The sequence below is a fragment of the Homarus americanus genome, unplaced genomic scaffold, assembly GCF_018991925.1.
Source record: "Homarus americanus isolate GMGI-L3 unplaced genomic scaffold, GMGI_Hamer_2.0 scaffold37032, whole genome shotgun sequence".
Taxonomy (NCBI): domain Eukaryota; kingdom Metazoa; phylum Arthropoda; class Malacostraca; order Decapoda; family Nephropidae; genus Homarus; species Homarus americanus.
Window position 1 is genome coordinate 8699840 of NW_024731852.1, and position 17852 is coordinate 8717691.

At 37.1% G+C, this 17852-nt stretch overlaps 2 protein-coding genes across 5 annotated transcripts; one reads left to right on the forward strand and one right to left on the reverse strand.

Annotated features, from left to right (window-relative positions):
- Nucleotides 1–66: 66 nt before the first annotated feature.
- On the reverse strand, nt 67–11418 carry LOC121868037. 3 transcript variants are annotated; one of them, XR_006089288.1, is made up of 6 exons: nt 10714–11418; nt 7200–7318; nt 6681–6775; nt 3531–3619; nt 1583–1753; nt 67–262 (listed from the first exon to the last, which is right to left on the reverse strand). XR_006089288.1 is itself a non-coding variant. In XM_042368287.1 (4 exons), the coding sequence occupies exons 1-4, from the start codon at nt 6491–6493 to the stop codon at nt 249–251; spliced, it is 315 nt and encodes a 104-aa protein (XP_042224221.1). In that variant the 5' UTR covers nt 6494–7187; the 3' UTR covers nt 67–248. The 3 variants fall into 3 exon arrangements, 1 of the variants encoding a protein (XP_042224221.1); XR_006089289.1 differs by lacking the exons at nt 6681–6775; nt 7200–7318 and having other exon boundaries at nt 10714–11217; XM_042368287.1 differs by lacking the exons at nt 7200–7318; nt 10714–11418 and having other exon boundaries at nt 1583–1756; nt 6456–7187.
- On the forward strand, nt 9381–17740 carry LOC121868035. 2 transcript variants are annotated; one of them, XM_042368284.1, is made up of 7 exons: nt 9381–9627; nt 11607–11729; nt 12689–13073; nt 13325–13498; nt 15141–15351; nt 15583–15701; nt 16557–17740. In XM_042368284.1, the coding sequence occupies exons 2-7, from the start codon at nt 11609–11611 to the stop codon at nt 16741–16743; spliced, it is 1197 nt and encodes a 398-aa protein (XP_042224218.1). In that variant the 5' UTR covers nt 9381–9627; nt 11607–11608; the 3' UTR covers nt 16744–17740. The 2 variants fall into 2 exon arrangements, with proteins under 2 accessions (XP_042224218.1, XP_042224219.1); XM_042368285.1 differs by lacking the exon at nt 9381–9627 and having other exon boundaries at nt 11453–11729.
- Nucleotides 17741–17852: the final 112 nt, after the last annotated feature.

Consider the following 17852-nt stretch of genomic DNA (forward strand, 5'->3'; position numbering starts at 1 on the left):
AGCAAGCACAGAGCAGAGCCGTCCAGGGCAGCAGCAAGCACAGAGCAGAGCCGCCCAGGGCAGCAGCCAGCAAGCACAGAGCAGAGCCGTCCAGGGCAGCAGCCAGCAAGCACAGAGCAGAGCCGTCCAGGGCAGTAGCCAGCAAGCACAGAGCAGAGCCGTCCAGGGTAGCAGCCAGCAAGCAAATACAGGGAAATCCAAGGCAGTAGCCAGTAAGCACAGTCTAGGGCAGCACGGCACTCCAGTGTTCAGAACAACATTTCTGTACAAAATAAAATGTAAAATTAATATTCAAATTTTTTAACCATAAAAATGTTTTAAATATAGTAATGACAAAATGAACTAGTGTTTTAGACAAAATTCCTTAACACTTGCCAGAACCAAATTTATAAACTCAATAGAAAAATAAGAATTTTTGTTAATTTGAATTTTTCACCAAATGATTCTTGAGAACAAGTGTCTAGGGAATATTATCAGTAACTGTACAGCAACTTAACCTAACTGTACAAGTTATGGTTCATATTAACTAAACTATAAAAACCAAAAACCTTTCATTACAAAACTTACCCACAAGCAAGTTTAGTTTAACCATAATAGTTATTGATGCTTAACTACAATATTTCCTGTATCTTTGGTTCATAGTTTTGTTAATATATTTTAAATGTTTTCTCTCAATGACTTTGACCCAGAAATTATTGATTTGTGATGAATATTTTTACTTTCCACTAACTTTACGTCAATGAATTCCTCGAGTGGGTCAGTCACGGGTCTGGTACAGTATTACAAGTGAATGTTGCTAAGAGTACTTTATTATTTACTAAACATACTCATCTTGTAGGTAACTTTGTGTACTTTACTGAATTAAAGTCAAGCATAAACAGGACCAATAATTATTTCTGGTGTTATAAATTTGATGTATTAAACGATTGGTCGAGAAGTTATAAGTAGTTACGGCCAGAGTCCAGTTTTGGGGCTTTTAACTTTGGTCAATTGTTATGATATTCCTGTCATCAATAAAGGATCATAGGTACAGTCAGGATCAAAAGTGTTGAACACTTGGCAATATCTGTCATCTACATGAGTTATATGATTGGGATATACTGTACTAATAACACAACAGTACTATCATATGCCTGAACCACAAAATAGGATTAAACTCTACTTAATACCAAAGATCTTCGGTACTTACATGCCAAATACTGTCACGTGTTCAGCACTTTTGACCAAGACTGTACATCAATTCTAGCCCCATAATCCCCTTTCAAAATTCTCAACCCTTTACACATTTTCTCTTATATATAAATTTAAGTATAATTTCTCCATTACTTTCTATTTTGTCTTGAAATTTATAGCACCAAGAAATCTAGTATGATCATTGAATATCCCAGAGCAATTTGTTTGTCTTTGGTTTTAAGGATAAACTGGGAGAGAAATTCCAATCCGAGTGTTGGAAAAGTTCATTTTGACACAGGCTGATAAAGTAAACTTTACTCCCCTTAAGTGATCATTCTGAGGCTATTTTATAAGTAAAATATTGTTTTTTGTGTATTTTTACATCAACTGAACTTGTTATATTCTTTACCTGAGGTAGAGAGGAGGGGTGGAAGGCTGGGGTCTGGGCTGTACCACCTGCTTCCTTTAGTTGTGTTGTGAATCACTTGCCATCCTGATATTGGAGGAGAGAAGCCTAGTACAGCAGTACAAGATGTGTGGTACAGCAGAGTGCACACCTCTCCTTGACAAGGTCCAGAACCTACTGGAAGTAAAGTCACATGTTATTACCTATAAAAGGTTTCATACAAGATATTTTCACAATACTAATTTATCCTAATACAGTATTGTATAACATGAACCTAAACTGAAGGTTTTATCCTATGGAAATACCACATTAATCCACTTAATCTAGTACAGTAATTGAAGAACAATACATTAGTGATGGACCGTTAATAACCAGATTCAAAACTCTCCCAATAATCTGCTGCCAGATTTAGAGTTAATGCTATAATTTAGGTCAATTTTATCATTCAGGTAAAACAGTTAAGTCACTATATAGTCTCACCACCAAAGCCAGACTATAAAAGTATCGGCCAAATACAGTACTTAAATAAAACAATTTACTCTGGTGGCAGAGAAGCCGTCCACAAATACATCAACTTTAGTAATAGTCTTAAGGAATTTTTGAAGCTGCAATATTAAGAACAGCTGGGTTATAAATTATTATTGCAGCGTTTAAGTCTACCCGGCACAACACCCAGTAATTATTAACTAATCAAGTGGTCAACTATTTATAGGTAAATAATATCAAGGCTGTTGGAAGCTGCAACCATCCAGGAAGAATACCTGGTATATTAAATATATACTGTATGGGATAAGTACAGACTAATGTTATAACTCAACATTATCTAACCAACACCTTAACTTGTTACAATAAACTTGCCGTTAGCCTGTTATCAATGTTAAATAACCCGGCACTCGTCTTGTGTTGGTAAACCAGCCAAGGTAATCTGGAATGTCCTTACTATTGATGTGAAAATGAAAGCAATAAGGGTCAAGAAAACAGATAAACCAGACCAAGACCAGAAAATATTAACTAGCGGTTACTAAATTTATTTTAATTTATAATTGATGTTAAAGTCTCCTCGTGATGGCCATTTTTGTTGTATTATTCTAGAGTTTTATTCATCAGCTTAATGTTTACTTGTACAGAGACGGTGGTGGAAAAGACGCGCATTTCTAAGCAACAGCGACTTTATTCTAATATTTTAAGACTTATTTTAGAACATTTATTCATTATTTACTCATTCTTTAATAAAATAGGATTTAAATGGTTTTATTGATCATTTTGACTAAATTTGTTATAAAAACTCCTCTCCAGCCTCAATAACCTATGTCATTCATTATAAGATTTATGATACAGTGTAATACTGTAGCAAGTCATTCTTAGTTCTAATTTGGGTAATATTGGTCAATAAAATATCGATGTACTTTAACGATGCTACAGTATATAAAACAATCTTTCTCGTCTGACAGTATTTACCAGATTATTTTTCTCTTCAGATTAAACAAAAGCTACTTAGTCTGGCCTGATAATATATCCATTACCTTACAATGAAGTGCTATAGACAGACTTCCAGAGGACACTGCCATGTTATCCAATAAAACATTATGATCGGTGGCCAAGTGTGACCTTCCCATAATAAGTGGACAGACTACAGTAACTGGTTTCCGTAATTTCTGTATTTTGCCGGAAATAAAAATTTTACCTAGTAATTTCTTAACCCAAAATGCAGCAAAATGGCATCTGCTAATAATTTGTTTACCAATACAGATTATTCCACAAAATATTTATATCTGTAGCCATTATCAATTAATTGGTGCATCCCTAGTATTGTACAGTACTAGTACAATACTTTATTGGTATTTACACTTAAAAGAGAAGTTGACCAGACAAGGCAGTACATGGGTTACAATTACTGTACTTTATCGAGAGTTTAATGAAGAAACCAGAGATAACCTGTACTGTACTGTACCTGACTTGTGTTCCTGGTGCAGTGCAGCAATAATCAGTTCACCAGAAAAAACTCTTCTGGCCATTTCTTGCATCCTCCAAGTCATCATCCTGGAATGAATAATCATTTCAACTGAACTAATAAAAACTATTACTGTAGTACACCTACAGTACAGTACATGCTACATCAATGCAGGTATCCCCCAATATACATTATGTATATGCCTGATAATAGTTTTAACAAATGTCTACACTACACAGAAGAAAAACTGAATAAATCCCCTTTTGATAACGCTTTTATCTGTATACGAATGTAAAGATTTTCCATCACGGGAACATAACCCCAATAATACTAATACCAATATTTAAATTACTTCAACTTAATGAATGCATTTCCAGGAACAATATTTCTATAATATTGAGGGACACCTGTGAACTAGATTACTGAATAAATGAAGCATTACACAGAACTTAAGCACCAAATATGAAAAGTGGAGAAAACCAGTTATGCAACCTTATTTTTACCATAGCCATTTAATAAGGATATCAGATTTTTTGACAAAAGCTTGGATACAGTGTACAGTATTACAGGTATTATGTAGTCATACCCTGACTATACTGGTTAACTGCCCCCTACAATGTTTTATAGAACTGTACAGTACTAAATAATTGATGAACATTATGCAAGGTATGTATTACATTCAAGAGCTGTTGGCAAGAGTAAGGCATGGTAACATTCAACACTTTCTCCAACTATTAAGGATGCCACATTCTACACTAGGTATAAAGTTTATATAGAATACAAGTGTAGTTACCTGCATTAACAGAATTGGGAACAACGTACATATTGGACAAATTGTGAACAATAGATGCAGGCAAGTCAATAATGCCAAGGTTTCACGCCAGTTATTTGTGTAACCTAAGACGGATCTAGTTACTGTACTTGGGCGAGACAGGACCTTAGAGCCAGCAAGGAGAAGGTGCTTGCAGGGAAGATGTATCAAGTATATATGGCAGAAAATTAAACTAAAAGGCAAGACTTCATCCTTGTTGGATTTTTATAGATCCCAGAACTGCAATTTATTAAGCCAAGCCAGTTTACAGGCATTAATACACACCAGCATTATGGGTGACTGGAGGAATGAAATTAAACCTGAATGCAGACACTACCAAATACCATAGCCAGTAAAATAAAATCATTTGATTGATAAAATGTACTTTATATTCCAGATAAAACCCACTGACACCAGGAATACAAAGACCATTCAGATTGTAGAAAGACTAAGATTGCCAGTTTGATTCCAAACAAGGTCAAGTCAAAGCCTCAAAATCTTTCTACAGGTGGGCATACTTCAGATTAATATCGTCGTTACTCAGATCAGGGTAAAACAGGCATTAAATAGTGTTCGCAAGACATTCTCAGTCAAGTATGCACAATAAATTAAATGTATATAGAGCCCTAATGGGGAGCTTCCAATGTTAAGAGTGTTGTGCAATGAACTTCGAGTTCATTAAATCTTATTGTACAGAAGAATAAACAAGCAAAACGGGTAATTATATAGGACTAACCCGCGAGCGAAATTGATTTAAAATAATTATAAATATGCCGAATTTTCATCGTTATAGTGGACACTTGTAGTTTGTGGAAATGTTAAAAAATTTATATTTTTTATATAAAGGCTACTTAACATTTGTGGGTATGAACAGACCTAACCAACAATCTTCAAGAGTGAAGTGCTTTCCCGTCTGATCCCCGAGATATGCTAAGGACTGTCAGTTGGTTGAAAAATGTTCAAAGGAGAGCCACCAGACTGGTGCCTGCACTTCGGCACCACCTCTACCCTGAGAGACTGGAGCGCCTGAACTTGCCTAGCTTATACTACTGACGGACAAGGGGTGACCACATTGAGGTGTACATTTATAAGCATCTCAAAGGGCACTACTCGGTCAAGTGTCCTTAATTGGAGCTGGCAGACACTCGCCCCACAAGGGGTCACAGCTCAAGAACGAAGAGCCGCAAGTCCAGAAAACTGTGAGGGCAAACTTTTTCGGTGTGAGAGTTGTGAACTCTTGGAACAATCTACCAGAAAGTTATGTGACAGCACCGAGTTTGAGCTCTTTCAAAACAAGACTTGACCAACACTGGAGCAGGTTCAGGTACATTCAGGAGCCGGTGTATGCCCAGTACTAGCCAACAGTGAGTAACCGATTGCCGAAGCGGTTAACGAGCCGATTATTTGGTGAAGAGGATGAAAGAAAAGAAAAGAAAAGAACCAAACCTACCTAACCCAACTTCCCCAGTATATTAAACAAAGAACTTCCTAGGATTGTAAAATTCGAGGCATTTTCTGGACGCGAGATGTTACGGCTGCATCGGCGCTATGCAGCCCTGGTGCATTAGTCCTATATATTAACCGCAAAACGTCCCCCAATGACTGAAGAATGGCATATGCAAGTTCTTATTGAAACAGATGACATGTATGACTAATTAAATTACTGTATAGGCAAGCAAGTGATAGGCATAATGTAAAGGAAAGCCAATTGGTTTATGCCATTGCCCAGCTTATTGGCAGGCAAGGTGCACCTTAGTTCATAAACATGTAATAGGCATTAGTCTTGTGTTCAGAACTAGCAGAAGTCCGCCCACGTGATGCAACAGATGCAACAGCTTTAGGTTGATGCCGCAAGTCCAGAAAACAGATTTTTTTTTGGTAACGAGTTGGGAACTGTTGGAACAATCTGTTGTGGCGGCACTGAGTGAGCTCTTCCGTGTCTACAGTACTGTACTTGCAAACAGTAACAGCCAGTATTTGCCAACAGTAACTAGGGCCAGTATATGCCCAGTACCTGCCAATTAACAGCCAGCACATGCCCAATACTTTTTAGTGCAAAACATCCATTACATGCTCCGTTCTTGCCAACCGTGCATAACACAGCCAGTACATACCCAGTACTTGCCAACAGGGTGTAGCAGAGCCAATACATTACGGGTACTTGCCACCTGTGTGTAATAGCCAGTACAAGCCTAGTAATTACCCACGGTGGAACAGCCAGTACAGTACGTATATGCCCAGTACTTGCCAGTGTGTCCAGATGCGATCGACTGCCCCTAGACCCCAATTGCAAAGTTGAAGCAAGACTTCACATTTCACTACAGAACAAACTTTCTAACCTCAATAAATAAGGTGCTGTACTATCCACGCTAACGACCACTGATGCAGCAAACTGGCTTTTAACACCTCGGTAACAACCAACTGAATCAGTCGTCTGTAAAGAAAAGAAATCTTACGAGTATCATACTTCTAAATTATAAAGCTTCAGTTATATCAATCCTGTAACAGACCAAAACTAAAGTATAACAAACGTTACTAAAATATGAAGAGCGTTACTTAAATATTCAGTCTTAAAGTACGCTGACCAAAACTAAACAATATTTAATTAATTTAAATAAAAGCAGAAGCCAAAACTGTAAAGTAATCATTATAGTAAATGTGACTACGAGCGTTAACGACCATTAACAATTGTTTTTTTCCATAAATTAACTCCGCCTTGCGTATCTTCAATATTTTTTTTAAAGTCCATTTAAATTATTTCCTTTTAAAATAAATCAATTCGTACAAAATAGACAAATAACCTTACTATATCGACCTTTACGCAAGTATAAATTTAACCACTTTTAAATAAAACTTACTATTCATTTGAAGAATGGCGTGTCAGGTGAGAGAGACGACCGGCAGCGGTTCCCCGTCTATGCCTACTGCCGTCGCATCGCCTCTGAAGCTCCTTATATAGTCCGCCTTCTTCCGCCAACTTTGCCCGAATTTAGAATATTAAAAAATAAATCCAACCTTAATCGTACATACAAATTTTAGGGTAAATTAATTTATGTCGTGGTATAGAAAAGTAAACTTAAGGAAGACTTTACAGAAAAATAAATAGAAAGACGAATGCAATACAGCAGTACTCCAACTTCTTCAGCGTCGTAAACAGCTAGGTGGTGTTGACCAACCAGGGCTGCCAACATTACTTACTGATTTACTCATTTATATCATAAAAATATTCTAATATTACCAACACAGTTACTTTTATCTAAGAATTATATAATACTTTTCAAATTAATTAAACCTTTAAATCGGACAACTTACGTGGAAAAACATAGACGAATTACTTACCCGACTACAATAATGGTAATTACCGTGCCGTACTGGGTGGTTACCGCTGATTAGTAATGGATAGGTAGATAGACAGATAGATAGTTGCAAGCGTTCTAATCTCTCAGGGTAGCTGAGGTGCCGATGTGCAGGCACTAGTCTGGTGGCCCTCCTTTGGACATTTTTAATCAACTGACAGTCCTAGGCATATCTCGGGGACCAGACGAGTTGACGGTATTCCAGACGGAGTGACAGTACTCCAGGCGGGGAAGTACCTCACCTTTTCTACGGCACTATTTCATACCTAAGCCTGGGCGTCAAAGGTTAAATCCTTAATTGTCTTAATCTGTTCACTAAGTTGCCAACAGTGCGTAACAGAAAGCCAGTACATGCCCACGGTGCCAAAAGTACGTAACAGAGAGGCAATACATACCTACAGTGACTAACAGCGAGGTGACAGGCCTCCTAAGCGGCGAAGAGGATAAAGAAAAATAATGCCTATACATTATAATAAAAATAAAGTAAAAATGTTTCGCCATATCAATTGTACGTTTTCTCTTATTGTAGCATCAAAGAAAACGGGTGTAAATAAACAGCAAGACTCAAGAGAATAAGATTAAATGCCAAACTTAATAAAGTGACTGAATTATATTAAATGCGGGAATTATATGACTGAATGAGATTAAAGGCGTGATTAAATGACATTGAATGAGATTAAAGGCGTTATCGTAGTATTGAGTAATAATAACAAAAACAATAACAAAATAATAACAATATAGGTCATTTGCACGGTAAACGACATAGAAGAAAAGTGCCTGAGTATTGTTGATAAAAATTATGATACAAATAATTATAATAATAATAATAATAATATAGAATAAATATTATGTAGTTAACTAGGGATAGTTAAAGAAATTAGGTTAGGTTTTGGCCAGTGTCCCAAGGAGTGCCAGTGCCACAGGGACTACCAGTGTCTCAAGGAGTGCCAGTGTCACAAGGAGTACCAGAGTGTCCCAGGGAGTGCCAGTGTACCAGGGAGTACCAGTGTCCCAGAGAGTGCCAATGTCACAAGGAGTACCAGGGAGCGCCAGTGTCTCAGGCAGTGCCAAAATGTCACAGGGAGTGCCAGATAGATAGATGTTTTCGGGCAAAACACAATTTTCTCTCAGAATAAAGAATTCATGTGTTTAAGTGCTTAATTTAATCTAGACTTACAGAAAAATACCAAATATTCTCCTAAAAAATCATAATGGTACATAATTGGGATTTTAAGTAAAATTAAATTTTCCAAAGAGTCATTGAAGCAACTAATTAACAAATTCTAACTTTTTAACCCCAGATCCTTAATCAGGGTCTTACAGTGTCTATATTGAAATATTGAAGGTCCAAAATTTCGTCATTTTGGCATGAATGACAGGCCTTATCTTACCACCAAACTGTAGGTGATATTTTAAGGTGAAAACACCTTTATGTCTCGGAATAGAAAATTAATGTTTTTAACCACATCAGCACAGTAGCTACATCCAGATTAACAAAAACACAGAATATGAGCATAACAAAATGTGCAAGTTTTATATATATATATATATATATATATATATAGTCCTTGTACTCAAAATATTTACTTCAACACTTTATTTTTATCATTCTCTGCACCTTCCCTTCTTATATGGGAGTGTAATACTGTACTACAGTATATTCACTTGGTTATCCTCTAAGCTATTCTCTATGTCTCCATGTAATTTCGAAACCTGAAGACTGGACAATATATTTCTGTGCAAACAAGAAAACACATTATACTTGTCATCCCGGTACAGAGGAGTAGGAAAATATGAGCAAAAATAAGAGGAAAGTTGATGAGTAAACTGGTGGTGTGATGTGGAGACCTGACTGTTGCCTCCAGCTGTCTCATTTCCACCATTACTGTACTGTACTTCTACTAGTTCACTGTCCACTGGGATCTGTCTTGTAAGTGATGCTTCACAGATTTATCTTTATTTATTACATATATGAAGAGCAGTAGCCGTTTAACTGGTAAACTCAATTGACTGCAGATAGACAATTCCTCCAAGATCCAATGAACTGTAGATATACAATAATTTTGTGGGAAGAACTGTAATGCAGAAGACAAACTATCACCATTGAAATACTGTACACCAGCCCACTGCAAAAAAGGGATTTCAGGTAAAGTGAGAAAACATACAAAGAAGTCCAACAATCATAAGATACACCTTTACCCAGACACTGAAGGAAGCATGACGGAACAGTACCTGATTTATATCTCATATACTGAAAAGAGTCAAGTGTGGGGGATAAAGTAAAAAAGGAAAAATAAGTCTTGCAGATAAGGTTTACCAAAGGCCAATGTCTTTCTCTGTTCCTGGTGGAACTTACTATGAGGTGAGTGTTAGATCACTGTGTAGATCTGTGCAACATGTAATGTGCATTTCAAAATGTTTATTTAGCTTAGATTAGTTAGTTTAGTTATGTTAGATTTGGTTTTGATCAGCATTAGGCCTGCAGGGCTCTAGGACACCTGGAAGGATCTGGGGCCACCATGTAAGGCTTCAGAACTCCTGAGAAGACTGAACAATCTTCTAAATAGCTTAATAGATTCTTGTAACCTCCCAGGAATACCAGAAGTACCCTGGGGCCACTTGATGGGCCAGAGCTTTGTAACAGCCATCTAAAAGGGTGTAGAGCCTTCCTTGGTGTCCTTGAACTACCTTCTCATGCTCCACCAGAGGTCATGGGACATCCAATCATCCCCTGATTTTCAAACACTTGTTTTACAGAAATTCATTAAAACCTGACATTGTTAATTTATGACTAAAATTTGATAAACAGAAAGCAAAATTTCCGCTAATGGAAAATTTGTAAAAAAAATAAATAAATAATAAATAAATTTAAAAAAAAAAGAAAAATACTGCATACATTGCAAAATTTTACTCCTCTCCCTCCAAAAATTAATAAAAATTGCTTTAACAAACAATAAAAATGATACATGGTACTGTACTGTACATCATAGAATACAATAGCACGTATTTTACTTACAAAAATAGATCTTTCTGTCCTCAAACCATCTTCTTGGTGATGCCAAAAGTGAGCTACACAGTTCTGCCAGCCACCCAGCCTATTCAGAGAAGTCTGGCTGCTGCCGCTCTGTGCTGTATGCACCATATGAGGTTATTAAGAAATATCCGAGTGTCTGAGGTACATGAGAGAAAACGGAGGACTCAGGCGCACTGAAGCAGTGAGAAAACGGACGTCTCAAATGGGGACACATTAAAGAAATCACAGCTACAGTACGTACATGTTTTATGGGCTATTGAGTGTAATATGGATCATCTGATTTTACGTTAACTAACATGTACGACCATGGTCAGTACACCCAGCACAACAGGAACTATCACTGGGGCATTTAGGTATGATTGAGTAACTCACTAAGTCGGAAATAATGAAAAAACGTGAAGTCAGAGACACATAGTAAGTGTAAACAAGAGCAAAGATGGCAGGAATGAGTCAGAGCAGTGCACAGAACCCTCTGGTGGCAAGAATTCACACCACGCCATCAGCCACCAAATTCAAGAGAGCTCTGCCGCTCCCACCCCGATCGCCGGATCTCCGGTGTATTACCAAAACTTGCAGGGTATTTCCCTATATGTAATTGTCAGTTACGTCAATCGGCTGTCAATGGGATGTCGGTTTTCGGGGTACACCTGCACATGTACAGTAATGTAAAACTGATTATGAATAAAACTCTATACCTGTAGTACAATAGTTTGTATTGTGATAGTACGATAATGAGGGAAATAAGTACAGGTAAACCTAATAATGTCTTTTCAAGTGATGAAATTTGAAAAAGTGGAAGGTTTTCTGAAAAATGACAACATGATGTTGATAGGACATTTGTTCATCCACCCTGAATAAAATTTACTTATCTAAAGCGATGGCGATGAAGATGAGGTGGCCTCGTCTGCCAGACCCAACCAAGATAGTGTTGGTACTGATGTGGATTATTCTCCTGAACAGTTACATTGTTCAAAAGTCACCTGCCTCACCACCTGAAGGTATGTTATTTACACACACCTACATTAACTCAGTTCACCTGAGATGAATGTCAGAGAATGTAATAAAATATTAGTCGGGGAAGGTGCTGGTGCATGTGCTTAATTGAAAGACCTGTACTGGAGGACACATTATATACCAAAGAATGTACTGTACTATACTCTGCCCATGTACACTCTAAGACTAAAGTCATTGACAGCTGCACAGAAACCTACACTAATGACCTTTAGTAATGAGGAAAATCATAAGCTAAAACTATGATAAGATACAAATAAAATAAGAATTCTAATAAGCTTAAAAATCAAAATTAAGATAAGATACTACCTTAAAAATAACATATGGTTATGTACCTCTATTGGAGTTAACAAATTTCCTCATTGTCAGACATCACTAGTGTAAGCTCCATATGGCTGCCTATGACTTTAGTCCTAGAGTATTGTATACATATAGGTAGTAGGTAATTATGCTTACAATGTGTATTCTCGTTACATGCAGACATAGTACTGAAATGTGCAGACACATGTTATAACTCACAGTGATCAACAATATCTAAAACATAGTAGCAGCATTAACATTTATATTTTCTGCCTCATAATCACTATACTGTACTGTACAGTAATACCCCTAAATTTATAAGTTTTCTGGTCCATTCAGATGACACGTAACGCTGAATGATCTACAGTACTAAGAACAAGTAAAACAAGGACCAAATCAGAATAGTCAACGAAGAAAAAGTTCAAACCACCGTTTCCTCCATATTTACACGAGACCTGTGGTGACCACTTCATGCGATAGTACATAGGTAAAGGACCTTAATAATCACATATACAATTCTCTCCTGGTCTCTCTTCCACTTCCTGTCACACATAAGAATGTTCTTGTATACAAAACAGACTACTGTGCAGAATTTCAAATCATTTAGTGTACTTCAATCACAAATTGTTCAACATCTTCTTTACAGTGCCACTTGCAACACTGCAGTACCACCAGGTTCCCCTCGAGTCCTCCTCTTCAGACTTACAAGACAATTACAAGTCCATTATCGTTACCAGAAACAAAACTTGGGATAAACTGCAACATGCAATGGAGAAATCTCCTATACAATTTACATCATCACCAGCCAATATCAGTGCTCTACAAGGCCAACAGTGGGAGCGCACTTCCCAAAATACAAAGACTGGTTATCTGGAAAGTATGCCTGGGGAGCCTTTTAATAAAACTGCAGACAGAGAGCTGAGAGAAACCTTAGAGCAACTGCTGGATATCTTATCTACACCAACCTACCACTGTAAGAAACTTTTAAGAATGGGAGGATTTTCCTGTAACCATACACCAGATGGAGAAAAGTAAGAAAGCTGACTGTGTTTTACCGATCATCTAGAGAGAGCACCTTCAATGTAACACGAGATAATGTTTTCATTTTCATAATCTTATCATAAGGTCTTTTTGCATTATTCTTGAGTTCAAATTACCTTTTCTTGCATTTTATAAAATTTCGCTCATACTGTAATGGAAAAAAGTTGTAAAATGTTTTATGTTATAATTTAGCGCTGGAACACATCCTCATTGATAATTAAAATCAGTATGAACTCCCCAGACGTGTGTGTCATGATCCTAAACTATACCCACCTGGTGCATACTGCCTGGTGTATTCAGTGGGTGTGGGTCATGACCTCACCTTCGACATAGCCATGGGAAATTTCGGCTGTGAAGTATTTGCTTTTGACAGTGATGTTTACCATAGAAACTACCCAACCTTCATCAGTGACAGGTGAGGCTACTTCCAACCTATAGTATAATTAATGTAAGCAATTTATTATAGGAGATTTTTTGTGATAAAGTTGTCAGTGTTCATTGCTCATATAATTTACAAGATATGCCTTTAAGATGTTGCATTCAAATATTACAGAAAAAATGTGTTTGTTTCTTGTAATAAACAAAATATTGTATAGCATTTTCAGCCCAAATGGATCGCTTTCATGGTAAATGGAAGAATTACCATTAATAGGACTCTTACAGTAAGCGTGGAACATTTGTACATACTGTATAGTACATCACTAAAGGGAAATAGGTAGAGAAAAAGTGAAAAGTGAGTCCCATAGGCATGACTGCCCATTAGGGTTAGTGTGGATATAGCACACTGTACTAAGACTTTGGCATACGAGGAGGCAGCTTGGCCGATACTGCACTCGACTGCATTCACTTTCCCAAGTTGTAAACTTAGGTACCCATTTACAGATGGGTGAACTGGGAATCGAACCATTGGCCCCTGGAATAGTAGGCGAGAACTGTTGCTATTATAGTACAATATTAGAGATTGGTTAGCTGTAAGGCTTTGTGGCCCATTGTGACAAAATGCAGTCTGGTGTCAAGGGATATTTTAGGGTAATTGATTAAATAACTCACCAACTGCCCTGGTTACCCATTACCTCCAAAACCAATTAGGTAAAAAATTTACTTTCTAGTTTCTGTTACCAGGTAAAAAAAGGCAAAATATTACCCAGGATTGATCCCAAGAACACCCGTCTGCAAGACAAGAATGATAAATTCTCTGCAGAAATTAGAGATAACAAAGAAATGTTAAAAGAAACAAAGTACAGTATTTTTTGTATAGTCTCGGTTTACGAGGCACCTTGTCAGACCGACAATTTTTATTTACACAGTTCATTCCATCATTTACGCGGGAAGCGGCGCGGGCAGGGTACGCACAAGGTCGCCCAGTCAACAAAACATTACCGACTTCTTCACCCGCCACAGCCAGCCCAAGTCAGTGATAGTGATAGTGAGGATATGGACTTTGAGGAGTTTGACAAAGAGGCCCTGCAAGCCTCTGTGGTGAATAGTGATACAGGTGAGGGCCAATAATCTGTCCTCTGCCTCGGAACCAACCCCCCATCCCCGTGTGCCCAGCCACCTAATATTATTGATATTTCTCTTAAATATTAATTGTGTGTGCATGCCATCATAAAATTAAGATGTTATTTTTACGACAACGTATTGTGTCGGAAAAAGTGTAGTTTGTGGGTCGGCCCAGTCTCTACAGTATTTCAATAAGTCCCATATGTTGTTATTTCGTTTACGCGTTTCTCGTTTTACGCGGACCTCCACGTATTCAATTGACTGCGTAAATGAAGACTATACAGTACTGTAATAAAAAATAGGTAACACACAGTATATAGTACACAGCATTTACAGATGACAAAATACATGAACAGCAAACTTGATTTACCTGGGTGTTATGTTACAACTTAAACATGTATGATACATATTTAATGACAATGGAATAGAGAACAAACAAAAGCACTTTCAGTAAATACTGAACTCATAACCAAATACTGTACTGTACAGTATTATTACTGTGGACCTAATGCTCCAATAAAAGTGAAGTGACTACTGTATATAATCTTTTTCAGCCTGACATTCTACAAGGTGAGGGTTGGAACATACTTCTTGAGGGAGATTCAAGTTCGAACATATGATAAAGAGCTTGGGCCCTTCATGGTGGAGTACTGGCCCCTTCCTAACATAATGGATAAGCTGGGCCATGTTAACCACCTGCTTCACTATCTCAAGATAGATATTGAGGGTAGTGAATGGGCAGTGCTGGAGGAAACTGTGTTTAAGGTGGGAACTGAAAACATGATGTATCACCCACTTCCACTTTACAACTGTCAATATGCCAAACTTTATTCATGAACAGCAGTGTAACAGATGATTGTTCCCATCTTGTTCATCCTTCAGAGGAGACAATGACAAATCTAAGAATTTTCAGCCTAAAACCATTTCCCACTTACAATTGAGTCAACTTTAATTTAATATTGGCAATAGTTTAAACCAGAACTTCCTCCTTGACAGACCAACATCCTTGAGGGGACACAACAACTGGCCCTTGAGGTACACCTGGAAGATTTCCTTCAGGGAGGTGGGTCCCTCAGTACCCAGGCCTTGCTGAACAGTGTTAACAAATACCTCAGGTTGGTGATAACTGTGCAGTATTTTATCTCCATTTTTTAAATTGAAGCTAATATGTTAAAACTAAGCCATATACATTATTTTATATCAGAATGGTCCTGTTAAATTATGGTAATTACAGTACTGTATATAAACAATTTCACAAAAATATCTATTCTCTCATAATTTTGAGAAATTTCCAACTGGAACTTAACTCTCTTGGTGAGCGAGTAGCTTCCCACCAAATTCCATTTACATGTACTGTATGGTATACTGCTCAAGTAAATAATGTGCTGTTTGCCAGTCTAATAATGAAAATAACATTAGTTAATATTATTTAATAAGAAGTCTTCAACAACAGTTATCCAATTTCACACTGAAACACTGACTTCACTTTGTTACAGTAACTATCCTTAGCATCACCATATATTCTAAGAAAGTCCTTGATTAACAAGAGGAACACCAATACTATTAAAAATACATAATTTCTTTTATGTGTAAAAGCAAAATCACCAAGGAATGATTTTTAAAAACCTGACCCGATACCTGCTACAGTACACGTAATTCAGAAGAAAGAAAACTAAATTTTTTTGGAATTTCAAGAAATTACATCTCCCTCCTATAGAATGACCAAAACAGAGCCATCAAACAGACTGTATAACTGTATCATGAGACCTTTATATTCTCATATAAATATCAAACTATTTCAACAGACTGGTAGAAGCAACAAAGATGAAGAAAAAAAATATTAGCAAATCTGCCCACAAGCCTTATTACTACTACTGTACTGTATTGTATTGTTTCTAGTGCACATCACGGGGCGTCTACCGTAATTCTCACAGTTTCTGAATTAAACAAGTTACATTTATGTTTCTCAGAATGGTGCGTGGTCTTCAGGATCGTGGGTTCCACCTGGCCCACTGGGAACCAAATTACAGAGGACCAGTACTAACCACTCTTGCTGGCCTGACTTTCCATGTGTACTCTGAAACACTGTGGGTAAACCCAAGCTACCAGCCACGTTTGAATTACGCCCCAAAACATACACCGCCTGAGAAACTGTAAGGAAACTCCCCTAAATATTTGAGTCCATGATTATTGTTCCTTAAACCCTTTAATGATAGAGGGCAGCAAGTTGGACAACATTGTGGTGCACCAGTTAGCAATTTCACTGTACATGACTTTGCCTTTGCTGATGATGCATGATTTTCTATGCATACAGGGATTAGTATGAGCTTGAGATCCTGAAGGTTATTGTTAGAGTGAGATAAGATTACGGGAAGCATATTGTATAGCTACACTTTCTATAATGGTGTGACCAGTGTTATTGTTAAACCACAAAATACATTGAAGACTTTTAATGTTTGGTCTTAAAGAACCAGACATATGTGCAGAGGTACATAGCTAAATTTTATGAACTTTACCACACAAGTAAAAACTACTGAAATTGTGATCAGCTGAATTGAAATGTTTCTAGATGTTAGAGTTCAATGCTAGTGCTGTAATACAAAATGTGTTTATAAACAATATTCTATAGTAGCTACTGTACTGGGGATCATTAATTTACAAAGGAAGAGGATTTACAGTTTTAAAGATCTACTATAAAGTGTCAATGATCTGCAATATAATGAAGCAAGAGTTCCTTTGTTAAAGTGCCAGCCATAGTGTATATCATGGCTCTAATGGCTGGTGTCCACGGTAATTTAGGCATACTGTAATGTACTATAGTTTTAGGGCATTTATGATAAAGACATAATAAAAAATGAAGTTCAGTATCTTGTACAACTTTGCTCTACTATTTACAACTCATAATCAAAAACTCTTGTCCTCAATGCACCTATTATAATAATTACCTGTCATATGAGCACAAGACTAACAGTTATTAATTTCTCACCCATGATTCTGGTGACAGCATCATGAGCAAAGGATTATCTGGTTCAGTTCTAGGTACCACAGCAGCTGTCACAAAAGTTCACCAAAAGCAAACTGAAACAAAGATTTCTCCATCTGTTATATTATGTAACAATCACAAAAGTACATCAGATTAAATACTCCAAAACTTTGTAGCAATTTATTGAACACTCCAGAGCACAAACAGTAGTCAGAAAGGGTGAGTTTGCTAAATCAGACATATTATTATTTCAGAATTTATGAACACTTCAACTTACCAAAGT

What these genes read in the sequence shown, in the direction of transcription:
- LOC121868037 (XM_042368287.1), bottom strand. Translation starts at nt 6,493, where the DNA reads ATGTATTGGCTCTGCTACACCCTGTTGGCAAGTACTGG. An exon ending in ACCCTGTTGGCAAGTACTGG is followed by an intron (nt 3,620 to 6,455) that starts GTATGTACTGGC and finishes TATTCATTCCAG; the next exon opens with GATGATGACTTGGAGGATGC. An exon ending in GCACCAGGAACACAAGTCAG is followed by an intron (nt 1,757 to 3,530) that starts GTACAGTACAGT and finishes CTTTACTTCCAG; the next exon opens with TAGGTTCTGGACCTTGTCAA.
- LOC121868035 (XM_042368284.1), top strand. Translation starts at nt 11,609, where the DNA reads ATGGCGATGAAGATGAGGTGGCCTCGTCTGCCAGACCCAACCAAGATA. An exon ending in CATACACCAGATGGAGAAAA is followed by an intron (nt 13,074 to 13,324) that starts GTAAGAAAGCTG and finishes TGAACTCCCCAG; the next exon opens with ACGTGTGTGTCATGATCCTA. An exon ending in AGTGTTAACAAATACCTCAG is followed by an intron (nt 15,702 to 16,556) that starts GTTGGTGATAAC and finishes TATGTTTCTCAG; the next exon opens with AATGGTGCGTGGTCTTCAGG.